The following is a 12,970-nucleotide window of genomic DNA, read 5'->3' as shown; positions in this document are numbered from 1 at the left end:
AACGTAAATTTGACTTAAACTTACGGCAGAAATGTGTGTCCATACAAACATGAGACGAACATATTTTGCGTTTACGGCGCCATGCTCAGCCATGATTTTTGGCCTCGCGGCGGATCAAACGGAGATGAAATGATATATATACGAGATGTGATCGATTAAATATAGCATCCTCTCAATATTAGTAGGTGAAACTTATCCATCCATATTTTTTGGCGGTACTTATCCATCCATTATTGTGGTTATATAAGTAAGGAAGATACTACAAAAGTGTAGACGCCTGAAAAGTTGGGTATCCTGTAGCGGGCGCGGCTGCCTCAACCCTGGCTGGCAGGCCCCGTTCAAATTTCGAAACCGCGGATGCGTGAGAGGGAGGGAGAAATGAATGGGTACGAGGAAGGATGCGAGAAATGGTTAACGGAAGTTTACCCCCTACCTGTGGCTGCGGACCTCACGATGGGAGTTACCCAGTTTGCCCCTGTCGCCCGTCCTCGTCAGTGGCTGCCAAGTAAATAGAGGTGCGTGGTCGTGGGCTCTCGTGTAATCTGGCGGGGCCTATATAAGGGGAGACGGGGCGGAGTGGCTATAAAACGCAGCCCCAAAAAACCAAAAGCAGACCAGAAAAATAAATACTCCCTACTCCAAAGAGAGAGAGAGAGAGAGACTGGTTTTGGAGAGAGAAAGCGAAGTGGGGAGAGAGAGATAAGAAAAGGCAAACCCCTCCGTCGGCTAGAGCCAAGGGGAGAAGAAGGAAGCAGCAGCAGCTGGCGGCGGCGGCGGCCAAACCCTAGTCTACGTGCTGCGCCGCTGAGGGAGGAGACACGCGTGCGCCATCGGTCGGCGCCAGGAGCTGCAGATCCGCGGCCGGGCCGCCGGAATCGGGGGAGATCCCGCCGGGATGGGTCCGCTTGGGCTGTGACCTCGCTCCCGCCGCCCGTTTCGTCTCAGGGGTTTTCGCCCTGCTAGGGTTCTAAGCTACTCGTTGGTTGTTTGGTGCGGTTTTTTCGAGGGGCGGTTGGGGCCCTGCGCTGGTTTCTACGGAGATTTGGGAGGGGATCTGCCGCCAAGGCGGGAGTCCTCCTTCGTCGTGAGCGCTGGAGACGCAGGGCGGGATCGGGGGAGCCATGTCGTCGCTCAGCAGGGAGCTGGTCTTCCTCATCCTGCAGTTCCTCGACGAGGAAAAGTTCAAGGAGACGGTGCACAAGTAAGTGTCTCGTCTCGTCTGGTTGATCAAGACAAAGTTTTGGAGCTATCTGGAGTTGTTGAAGCTGTTTTTTTTAACCCCCCGTCCATTTTGGTCGCGCAGGTTGGAGCAGGAATCGGGCTTCTACTTCAACATGAAGCACTTCGAGGACCTGGTCCAAGGTGGGGAGTGGGACGAGGTGGAGAGGTACCTCAGCGGCTTCACCAAGGTGGAGGACAACCGCTACTCCATGAAGATATTCTTTGAGATCCGCAAGCAGAAGTACCTTGAAGCCCTCGACAGGTAACTCATATTGAAGCCTCTCCTATCCTGCTCATTTGCTCAGGATCAACAGCGATTTGCAGGCGCTCAACTCAGTTTGCCTTTTGCAGGCATGATCGGGCCAAGGCAGTGGAGATACTCGTCAAGGATTTGAAGGTGTTTGCCTCCTTTAACGAGGAGCTGTTCAAGGAGATAACGCAGCTGCTGACTCTGGATAATTTTAGGTGTGGTGCCAATCGCTTGTTTGGAGCATTTTCGTAGAGCAGAATGCTTGTGCATTGTGCTAATGTGGATGTAATTCTGTCTAAATCACAAACAGGCAAAATGAGCAGCTGTCCAAATACGGGGATACAAAGTCAGCCCGGAATATCATGCTCATGGAGCTTAAGAAGCTTATTGAGGCAAACCCTCTGTTCCGAGACAAGCTTAATTTCCCACCATTTAAAGCCTCGAGACTGCGCACATTGATCAATCAAAGGTGTTTGGTTAATTTTATTCATTGCATGCATTTAATTACATGTTACTATTTTTTTCTACAGAGGGATGCGATCTGCTTGAACAATTTGTACTATTATTTCTTGAGCAAATAAGATTTGACGTGCGTAAGATTCTGTTTAAATTTGTACTATATAACATAGCAGGCCAGCGCATGTTTTTCCTAATGGTACTTATAAGATTGGAAATGAGCTGTCACAAAGCTGCTATATTGGGAGGGTTTCCCTTTTTTTTGTTTTCTTCTGGCCGTGCTTCCATCTTTCCTTAAAATGAGATGGATAAGTGAGAAAAAGAGGTGTGCAGTCTTTATACGGACACAAACTCGAAGTTTAGCACTTTCACGATGTATAAGGGGTATTTATGATTCTTGATTGTCAATGGTCATACTCCAACCATTTAGTTTGGAAATTAAGAGGGGTGTGTAAAAGGCAAACAGAATTAGCATTTTCTAGTGCTTTACCAAATCCTTGTTGTAGTTGTGAAGAGGGAGTTGTCCTGTCCATTTCATAAATGTTGTCCATATGTACTTGGGACATTTGATTGCTTGAACTTTAGGAGTTGACTATTCGTAAGTTGCCTGAATATTTTCCTCATCTGAGTCACATTTCTAAGCCTTTGGATCAACATCCAACCACTCTTACCTCATGCCACTCCAGATATAACATATGGAATGCAAATTGCAGAGTACACTAAAACTGCACCCTTCCAGGTTGTAACTTTAGCCCAACTAATATGCAATTTCAGGGATCTGTGATAATTTCAAGCAACTGAGAATTAGCAAAATAACAAGTTTTAGGTACTCATTTGTAGCTTCTTACCTTGGTAATATGTTTGATATGATTTCTACTTACAATTTTTTTGGGGTGTCAGTTGGTTACTCTGTATGGCAAGTTCTTGCAGAATATAACAAAGATGTGTAGGTTTGTGACGTGCCATATTTTTTTTCTTTCTATTTTTTCTGCATACTGCCTATATTCAACACATGCAATGCTTGGGCTGTTTCCATAATGAAGACCTACAAGGCTTTCAGTATTGCCTTCTCTTTCTTTAGTTTCTTGTGGAGGGTGATGCTAACTGGACTGCTTTGATTTTGTATGTCATGTAGTCTTAACTGGCAACATCAGCTCTGCAAGAATCCTAGACCAAACCCTGACATAAAGACACTCTTCACGGATCACTCCTGTGCTGCTCCTACCAATGGAGCAAGAGCTCCTCCCCCTGCCAATGGTCCTCTTGTTGGACCAATCCCCAAGACAGCTGGATTCCCTCCAATGGGTGCTCATGCTGTACGTATCACGGCTATAGTTGAACATTTTGACTTTTTATATCATCCTATCATTTACTATATTCTCAATCTTGCAGCCGTTTCAACCCGTGGTTTCACCATCTCCAAATGCAATTGCTGGTTGGATGACAAATCCCAATCCCTCCTTGCCACATCCTGCTATTGCACAAGGGCCGCCCGGTCTTGTTCAGCCACCAAACACAGGTATCATAAAACTGCAATTCAGCAAAATGGTGTCTGTCACTGTTTCAATGTTGTTTCATTTTTTGTTTGGATGCTCTATTTGTTTGCAGCGGCATTTCTGAAGCATCCAAGGACTCCTACAAGTGCGCCTGGCATTGACTATCAGTCTGCAGATTCTGAACATCTGATGAAAAGAATGCGTGTAGGCCAGCCAGATGAGGTATTTGGATGAACTTGGACTTGCCATAGTTTCTGCTCTTTACTCATTTCTGTAACAGTGGATTGATGAAGGAGTTTTGACACCTTAAAAAAACTATATCAGGTGTCATTCTCTGGTGCAAGCCATCCTCCCAATGTTTACAGTCAAGAAGACCTCCCCAAACAAGTTGTTCGCACACTCAATCAGGGTTCTAATGTTATGAGCCTGGATTTCCATCCTGTTCAACAAACTATTCTTCTAGGTACATTCTTCAAACACTTTGCTTGGTTCTTGAATTTTTACTTTGTTAGTGCATATTAATGTATTTAATATCTGTTGTAAAACAGTTGGAACAAATGTTGGTGACATCGGGATATGGGAAGTTGGTTCACGCGAAAGGATAGCACACAAGACATTTAAAGTTTGGGACATTGGCTCCTGCACCTTGCCATTGCAGGTCATTATTTGAATGATAAATTCTTGGATCTATTTTATTCTGTGTTGTTAGCAACTTCTAATGTGCTGTAAGCCTGTAATTAGCAGCATTCTGACTTATATTGTGAGTTCTAATGCATAAAGTGTGTTGTTCTTTGTTCAGGCTGCACTAATGAAAGATGCTGCAATATGTGTCAATAGGTGTCTGTGGAGCCCTGATGGAAATATTTTAGGTATGGAAACAGGCAGTTTAACTGCATTATTCAAATACGTGCCATTTTTCAATAAGAAGATAGCATTTGGGCATTGTTTTATGCTTGGGAGTGCATATCATTTGGGCATGCTTCTCTGCTCAGGAGTGTTCTATTCCTTGTCACTTTTCTTGCTTGTCTATAAGATTGATTCTTTAAGCTTGATTTGATTCTCAGGTGTGGCATTTTCAAAGCATATCGTTCAGACTTATACGTTTGTTCCTAATGGAGAGTTAAGACAGCAAGCAGAGGTACATGCATATTGATGAGACTATATATCAATTAGTTTTCTATGTACACCTCCATTCGGTCTGTTTGACAACGCGAGGTTTGGATTCGAGCCCTTAGGTGGACAGAGTCCTTAACTCCCCATAATTCCCAAACTAATCCTCATCGGAACCGCTTAAAGGTTGCTAACTATTTGATTCTTTGTGAATTGCACAGATTGATGCTCACATTGGCGGGGTCAATGACATTGCATTCTCTCACCCCAACAAGTCCCTATCAATTATTACATGTGGCGATGACAAACTCATTAAGGTGAGGTTACTCATGATGTCACTGTTTTTTAGAATGAAAGAGAACATCCTTAGCATGCTTGCACATTTCATTTGCAGGTATGGGATGCTCAGTCCGGACAAAAGCAATACACATTTGAAGGCCATGAGGCTTCAGTGTACTCTGTTTGCCCTCACTACAAGGAGAACATTCAGGTACTTTCTGGATGATTTCACCTCTGCTATTCTTAAGCTATGCTCTGCCATTTTTGTAATGGTACTGTACTTATTGTTTTGGCTGCTGTCCATGTTGTCAGGTTCACTTAGTTTAATTTTGGTATCCCAGTCTTGTACTTCAAATTATTTCATCTTTATCGTCTGTCTGTGGGTTTCTACAACTTTAGCTTCTCTGCAGTTTATCTTTTCTACCGCCATCGATGGAAAAATCAAGGCATGGTTATACGACTGTTTGGGCTCACGGGTCGACTACGATGCTCCTGGACATTGGTGTACTACCATGTCTTATAGTGCTGATGGTACAAGGTGAGAAGCTTCAAGTGAAAAATTAAGCTAACATGCTGAAAGATGAAAGATCTACATTATACTTCATTTTTTTAGAATTTCACACCCATATAAATTGTATGTTTTGAAATTTCCTTGCAGGCTCTTCTCTTGTGGAACTAGTAAAGACGGTGATTCCCACTTGGTCGAGTGGAATGAGACTGAAGGAGCTATTAAGAGGACATATAATGGCTTCAGGAAACGGTCACTGGGTGTTGTCCAGTTTGACACAACGAGAAACCATTTTTTGGCTGCTGGAGATGAATTCGTTGTTAAATTCTGGGATATGGATAACACCAACATACTGACAACAACAGACTGTGAGGGTGGACTGCCTGTAAGTCTATTTCTGTAGCTTTTTTTATGAATGTAAGTACCAAGTGTTTTTGCTTGACTTTTACTGATTTATGCAGGCAAGCCCGCGCCTTAGATTCAATAGAGAAGGGTCATTGCTTGCTGTTACAGCAAACGATAATGGAATAAAAATATTAGCAAACACCGATGGGCAGCGTTTGCTGAGGATGCTAGAGAGCAGGGCTTTTGAAGGCTCTCGTGGACCTCCTCAACAAATTAATACCAAGGTAATGATGCATATACTTTTCATCAACATTTGCTTGTGTCCTAGGTTCACTTAGGGTATAAATGTTACATTAATTTGGTCCTTATTTAGGTCTCTTATTTTCTGCTATTTGTTTTTGTTTGCTCTATGCTGAAATCTTTATTTGAGCCTACAGTCTTAAAGGACATTTGCATCCAGCTGCATCTGTACGGTGCACACAAGATGAGTTCCAATGATGATTTTGAAACAACTAATTCATTCAGCTACTATTCCACTTTAGCTGCATAATGTTGATTTCTATTTGGCCTGGCAATTACTGAAGATCGTATTAATAAGTGCCATGTACTCACTTCTAATTTTTTAATGTAGCCCCCACTGCTCACCAACCTTGGTTCTGCTTCAAATGTATCTAGTCCTATAGCAGTGAACTCAGAGCGACCTGATAGGATGTTGCCTGCAGTATCAATGAGTGGACTGGTTAGTTTCCACAGCCTTTCTTGTTCTTCAATACATTGGCTTGCTAAATGTCGTGAACAAATGTGCAGGCATCTATGGATGTTAGCAGAACGCCGGATGTTAAACCAAGAATAACTGATGAATCTGAAAAGCTAAAGACCTGGAAGTTGGCCGACATTGTTGATTCAGGACATCTTCGGGCACGGCGTTGTCCAGATACAGGAGCATCTCCAACAAAAGTATGTTGGCCAAGTTGCATAATTACCTTTAGTTATCTGTATGTTTTATTGAGTTATAAATATTGAGCCTGCAATTTCAACTTACACATACAATCTGTTTCTTTAAGATATAGAAGAGGGCAGTCATATTGTCTGTTTGATATTTGACTGCAGTTATTATTTCATAAAGGTTTATATTTGCCTGCAGTTTTTTGCTGTATAATTGGCAGTTCACTATTTGCCAAGCAAGTTTGTTAATGCTCTGGGCAATGTAAATTTTCTGATGAGTCACATTTTATTTGTTTCCTCAACAGGTTGTCCGTTTGTTGTATACAAATAGTGGGGTTGCACTTTTGTCTCTCGGTTCCAATGCTGTTCATAAGCTGTGGAAATGGCAACGCAGTGACAGGAATCCTAATGGCAAGGTAGACTGAAGTTGTATTTATTTGGATTTCAGTTGCAATCTTTTTTTGCTTGCCTTCTGAATTTTCTTTACCCTCTTCTGTTAGTCTACTGCATCTATTTCGCCTCACCTGTGGCAACCAGCAAATGGGATTCTAATGACAAATGACACAAGTGATGGCAACCCAGAAGAAGCAACTGCCTGCATTGCGTTGTCCAAAAATGACTCCTATGTTATGTCTGCATCTGGTGGCAAAGTCTCTTTGTTCAATATGATGACGTTCAAGGTAAATGGCTTCTCCAGCATATAGACAATCCCCCCTCCCCCTCTGAACCAACCGTGCACACTTAGGGTAATATAGTGTCCTGATAAGCCATTACTCCAGATAACAAGAACCATAATTGCGTTACTGCCTTTATCCGACTTTCCTGATTAGATATGTGAAATCTGTCACAGGTCATGACTACTTTCATGGCACCTCCACCTGCTGCGACTTTCCTCGCATTCCACCCACAGGACAATAATATTATTGCTATAGGAATGGAAGACTCGACCATTCAAATCTACAATGTCCGTGTTGATGAGGTGTGTGCTGCTAACTTATGGAACTCACTTGAATTGAAGTATCAATGTATCATTGCTTTTAAATAATATGTTTTGTATCTCCTCTTGCTTTGCCCTATTTGAAGTATCTGAGATTACACTTAGGGTGTATTTAGTTTTAGCCCAAGCTCACCCTACCAAAAAATTGGTTAGCCCAAATTTTGTTCACGGTATTGGTTGCCCATGATTCGTCCAATGTTGGCAAGAAAAATTAACTAGAGTGAATAAAATTTTGGTAAGATAGATTTTGGACACAAACGGAACATACCATTACAATTTCTGTCGATCAAAAACCTTCAACCGACACTTATAAATACTTGGGAGTCTTTGTCTGGTAACAATTGAATCCTTTCATGTTGGATTTGCACTTAATATTGATTTATTTTGCACTAAATCTTGATTCGAAGGCCATGTACTAATGTCAACTCCACAAAATTACTTAGGTCAAAAGCAAGCTCAAGGGTCATCAGAAAAAGATTACCGGACTGGCATTTTCTCAATCAATGAATGTTCTTGTATCTTCAGGTGCTGATGCTCAGGTATGATCTTTTACTCTGTTATAAATTATTGTAGCAGCTAAATGTTCAAATTGCTATGCGGAAACGGTCCAATTCATGTTAGTCGCATGCCAGGCCATTCATTATTCTGTTTATTATATTTTCTTTGCGATTGGGCAAACAACTATGATGTCATATATTTGTTCTCAAATCATTGATTGATGAAACCAAAATTTGCAGCTATGCGTCTGGAGCATTGATGGTTGGGAGAAGAAGAAATCAAAATATATCCAACCCCCGGCAAATCGCTCTGGTGCTTTAGTTGGCGATACAAGGGTCCAGTTTCACAATGACCAAACACATCTTCTTGTAGTTCATGAGAGCCAACTGGCAATCTATGATGGAAATCTTGAATGCTCGCGCTCGGTTAGTCATGACTAAAATTTATTATTTTTGTATCTGCTCGTTATTCCATATTCACATTGTTTCTTACCCTAGGTTTATTACTCACTGCATGTCATTGCTAAATATTTTTGATTTATACATATTTGCTTTTTTCTCCTTTATGGATTATTATTGTTACTGGGCATCATCATTGATTTCCCCTGTTACTTGATGCAAATGCAGTGGTACCCAAGAGATGCACTGCCAGCGCCAGTTTCGAGTGCAATATACTCGTGTGATGGTCTCCTGGTTTATGCTGGTTTCTGTGACGGTGCTATTGGAGTATTTGAAGCCGAGTCCCTTAGGTTGCGTTGCAGGATTGCACTTTCCGCCTATGTGCCTCCTTCAATATCTAGGCATGCTGCTCAGTGTCACTGCTTGTTTTTGTTTTCATACATGGTTGCGTTTTGCTTATTATTTCCCCTGTTTGTTAATCCAACAGCGGGGCAAATGTGTACCCCATGGTTGTAGCGGCGCATCCCTTGGAGCCTAACCAGATTGCAGTTGGAATGAGTGATGGGGCAGTTCATGTGGTTGAGCCGCTGGACGCGGACCCAAAGTGGGGAGTCGCGCCTCCCCAGGATAACGGAGCCCACCCGTCCATGTCATCAGCTCCAGCAGCATCTAACAACCAGACGTCTGATCAGCCAACGAGATGACTCAGGCCACTAAACAATGGTAGGACTCTAGGAGACAGGGAGAAAGAAAACAGTTAGATTCATGAGACAAGGTGAGGTGATATGTATCAATTCCACACCATCTCCTTGCCACAGGTGGTGATTGATGATGGCATGTCTAGATTAGTTTTTGGTTCCTGGTTGTTTTTTTGCCCCCAAAATCTTAACTTCATCACCTGGTGCCCTCTTCCTTTGTAAAGCTTTTCCTGCTCCCAGCTAGTGGTGGTTACTTAGAAGCCTTTATTTGTTTTTATTTATTTATGCTCCTTTATTTGTGGGGGTAGTTACTTTGTAGTGTAAAATATGCTTGTCATGTTGGATGATGATGATATTTGCTTTGCTTGTTGCCGCCGATTCGATTGGCTATTTAGCTTATTTAATTGATGGGAGGATTTGTAGTGTAAAGGTTTTGAAGATGATTTGATTTGCTTTGTTGAAATTGGTTGGCACTATGTGGTGGTTTGCTAAGTCAACGTCCAAAGCCGGTGGACGCTAATTGTAGTGTAAAATATGCTTGTTATGTTGGATGATGATGATATTTGCTTCGCTCGTTGCCGCCGATTCGATTGGCTATTTAGCTTATTTGATTGATGGGAGGATTTGTAGTGTAAAGGTTTTGAAGATGATTTGATTTGCTTTGTTGAAATTGGCTGGCACAATGTGGTGGTTTGCTAATCCACGTCCAAAGCCTCGGACGCTAATTGTAGTGTAAAATATGCTTGTTATGTTGGATGATGATGATATTTGCTTCGCTCGTTGCTGCCGATTCGATTGGCTATTTAGCTTATTTGATTGATGGGAGGATTTGTAGTGTAAAGGTTTTGAAGATGATTTGATTTGCCTTGTTGAAATTGGTTGGCACAATGTGGTGGTTTGCTAAGTCCACGTCCAAAGCCGGCGGACGCTAAGGCCTACAAAGCGATGCTATTGGCGGGAGTTGAGAAAATCCCAGCGATCAGGAATAGGGTTCTTTCCTAGGTTCGGGGCATCTCCGACGCTATTACTGCACCAAATAAAAGTGCACATGTTTGGACGTGTCTGTGGACAGCTTCAGGGGAGCCAGCCAGCCAACTTGGTCCATCAAATAAAAATGATGCACCAAATAAAAGTGGACATGGCATTTTCATTAATATAGGGATTCTTTTTACATAGCAAAAGTTAAGGATTTAATTATTCGAGTCTAAATCTTTGCTGGCCATGGGCATGTCCATGTCCCACGTCCTACTCTTTGCTATTGGAGGTGAGATAGACGTGGACGGTCCGACCTCGTGGTTGTTGCGGCCTGGCGCGAACAATCGTGAAGTTGTCGATGTTGGCAGTGTTTTTGTTCGCAATCGCATGTGCTGCCTCGGCTGTGATCTACTCGAATTGGTGGTCGCACTCCGTCTTGTTAACATGAAGTTGCCACCGCTCATGACAGATGGTGCGGGCGCTACGCATGGACTCGTATAACGCTCGTTGCTTATCCGCGACACCCAAATTCTCAGTGACCATGGTCGTGATGACCTCCTTGTTCGCCTGCTCGTCGACGATTTGGTCCTCTGTGAGCTGGTGCTGCAGGTTGTATCGTCCTCCTGGAACATCCAAAACATGAAGACCGGCAGTGCCGCTTGCTGCGCCTCTGCCATGACGGCTAGTTAGTGCCAACATGAGCTATCTCAATGTCACCTCTTCCAACATGATCTCTTATGAAATGTTGATGAATGGCAATATGCTTGGTGCGGCTATGTTGAATGGAGTTGTTGGCAATCTTAATTGCACTCTCATTGTCACATAAAGAGGCATCTTGTTCGTAGTAATACCAGAACCTTTTGATGTTTGCCTCATCCAGCCATCACATACAACAACTTGCGGCGGCAAAATACTCGGCTTCAGTGGTGGAGAGGGAGACACACTTTTGCTTCTTCAAGGGCCAACTTACCAGGGAGCGTCCAAGGAATTGACATGAACCCGAGGTTGACTTTTGTTGTACTCTATTGGAATTAGGAGTTTGAGAAAATATCACCGGAAAAGTTTCCGAGATAATAGGAATTGTTTCGAGAGAAAACCGAAAGTGTTTCAGGGAAACCAAAAGCGTTTTGAAGAAAATTAGGAAGGTGGAAAAGTTCTGAGGGACCTAATAATAATATAAGAGGGCGACAATATTTATCGGGACCCCCAGGATTATTCTAGGTGCGATAGGCTGCCATATAATAGGCTAAAGTCTATAAGGGGGTAACCACATGGACCTAGAGGCTCCATAAGGGTGGCGCCCCCCTTTGGCTTGCCCTACAAGCTTAGCAGGCGGCTAGGTGTTGGAGAAGGGTGGCTCTCCCAAGGGAGGGATTCACCTCCTCCAGTCGGCTAGGCCCCCTCCCCCCCCCACATATATATATATATATATATATATATATATATATATATATGCAAGGGGCGCCCTCCCAGAGACAAGTTCTCCTCTCTCTCTCTCTCTCTCTCTCTCTCTCTCTCTTGTTTCGGGCGCCCCTTTTCTCACAAGCTCTAGTTCTCCAAAAAAGTAGAGCGCCGCCGCAAGGCTCTTCCTCCCTCTTCAAGTTCTGCGGCGATGCCTAGCTCTGAACGGTGATGTGCTGTCGGATCATCGATCTCATACGCGTGCAACCCGTAGAGAGATCGTGCTTTCGATCTTTGTTTGAGGGACCGCGTGGGACGGTTCAAGGGACTTCAAGAATGATATACACCAACTCTTCTTCCGCTGTAACTCGGAGTTGGCAACGACCAGGTCTAACCTTGTATGCATCTTCATAGTGATCCTGAGATCTTGATCCGTAGGCTGGATTTTTTGTTTTCTACTATGTTTCCCAACAACAGGTCCTTGTATGTCATCATCGTGGTTTCAAAGTGCTAAAAACTCCACTGGAAATTCCGTTCTTGTTCCCTGTGCACACACCTTCATATCCACACTTGATCATGCTCCAATATCCATCCGTGTTGTCCATGCTAGGCCCATCATTTCTATACAACACAAATGCATCCAATTTAGGCAGCATCATATTCTTGTTGGAAATATGCCCTAGAGGCAATAATAAAGTTGTTATTATCATATTTCCTTGTTCTTGATAAGTGTTTATTCTCCATGCTATAATTGTTGACTGGAAACTTAAATACATGTGTGGATACATAAACAAATACCATGTCCGTAGTGAGCCTCTACTAGACTAGCTTGTTGATTAAAGATGGTTAAGGTTTCCTAATGATACGTCTCCCTCGTATCTACTTTTCCAAACACTTTTGACCTTGTTTTGGACTCTAACTTGCATGATTTGAATGGAACTAACCTGGACTGACGTTGTTTTCAGTAGAATTGCCATGGTGTTATATTTGTGCAGAAACAAAAATTCTCGGAATGACCTGAAACTTCATGGAGAATATTTTTGGAATTTATAAAAAATACTAGCAAAAGAATCAACACCAGGGGGCCCACACCCTGTCCACGAGGGTGGAGGGCGCGCCCCCTACCTCGTGGGCCCCCCTGAGGCTCCACCGACCTCAACTCCAACTCTATATATTCACGTTCGGGGAGAAAAAAATCAGGAAGAAGGATTCATCGCGTTTTATGATACAGAGCCGCCACCAAGCCCTAATCTCTCTTGGGAGGGCTGATCCGGAGTCCGTTTGGGGCTTCGGAAAGGGGAATCCGTCGCCATCGTTGATGAAGCTATGAACCTAGGGTAGGGTCATGGACCTGCCCTAACTGCCCTACCCAAGGACATCTCTAGAAGAAATC

The 12,970-nt window shown here is 43.2% G+C and overlaps 1 protein-coding gene across 1 annotated transcript; it reads left to right on the top strand.

Moving 5' to 3' along the window:
* Positions 1-578: 578 nt before the first annotated feature.
* LOC125528956 (protein TOPLESS-RELATED PROTEIN 2) lies at positions 579-9,630 on the top strand. The gene is made up of 25 exons (XM_048693377.2): positions 579-1,201; positions 1,304-1,483; positions 1,573-1,686; positions 1,782-1,940; positions 3,063-3,243; positions 3,320-3,446; positions 3,536-3,645; positions 3,748-3,886; positions 3,972-4,081; positions 4,223-4,292; positions 4,488-4,561; positions 4,755-4,850; positions 4,928-5,023; positions 5,223-5,350; positions 5,471-5,705; positions 5,782-5,949; positions 6,297-6,404; positions 6,473-6,622; positions 6,916-7,026; positions 7,111-7,290; positions 7,461-7,589; positions 8,051-8,146; positions 8,345-8,530; positions 8,732-8,904; positions 8,991-9,630. The coding sequence occupies exons 1-25, from the start codon at positions 1,122-1,124 to the stop codon at positions 9,205-9,207; spliced, it is 3,417 nt and encodes a 1,138-aa protein (XP_048549334.1). The 5' UTR covers positions 579-1,121; the 3' UTR covers positions 9,208-9,630.
* Positions 9,631-12,970: the final 3,340 nt, after the last annotated feature.

This window comes from Triticum urartu, chromosome 7A (assembly GCF_056163025.1).
Source record: "Triticum urartu cultivar PI428250 chromosome 7A, HENAU_Tu73, whole genome shotgun sequence".
NCBI lineage: Eukaryota > Viridiplantae > Streptophyta > Magnoliopsida > Poales > Poaceae > Triticum > Triticum urartu.
Note: the sequence above shows the minus strand (reverse complement) of the source record. Positions and strands in the feature narration are given on the sequence as shown.

Coding starts and splice junctions, on each gene's coding strand:
- LOC125528956 (XM_048693377.2), top strand. CDS start 1,122: ATGTCGTCGCTCAGCAGGGAGCTGGTCTTCCTCATCCTGCAGTTCCTC. Junction 3,447..3,535: donor TGTTCAGCCACCAAACACAG/GTATCATAAAAC, acceptor ATTTGTTTGCAG/CGGCATTTCTGAAGCATCCA. Junction 8,147..8,344: donor CTTCAGGTGCTGATGCTCAG/GTATGATCTTTT, acceptor CAAAATTTGCAG/CTATGCGTCTGGAGCATTGA.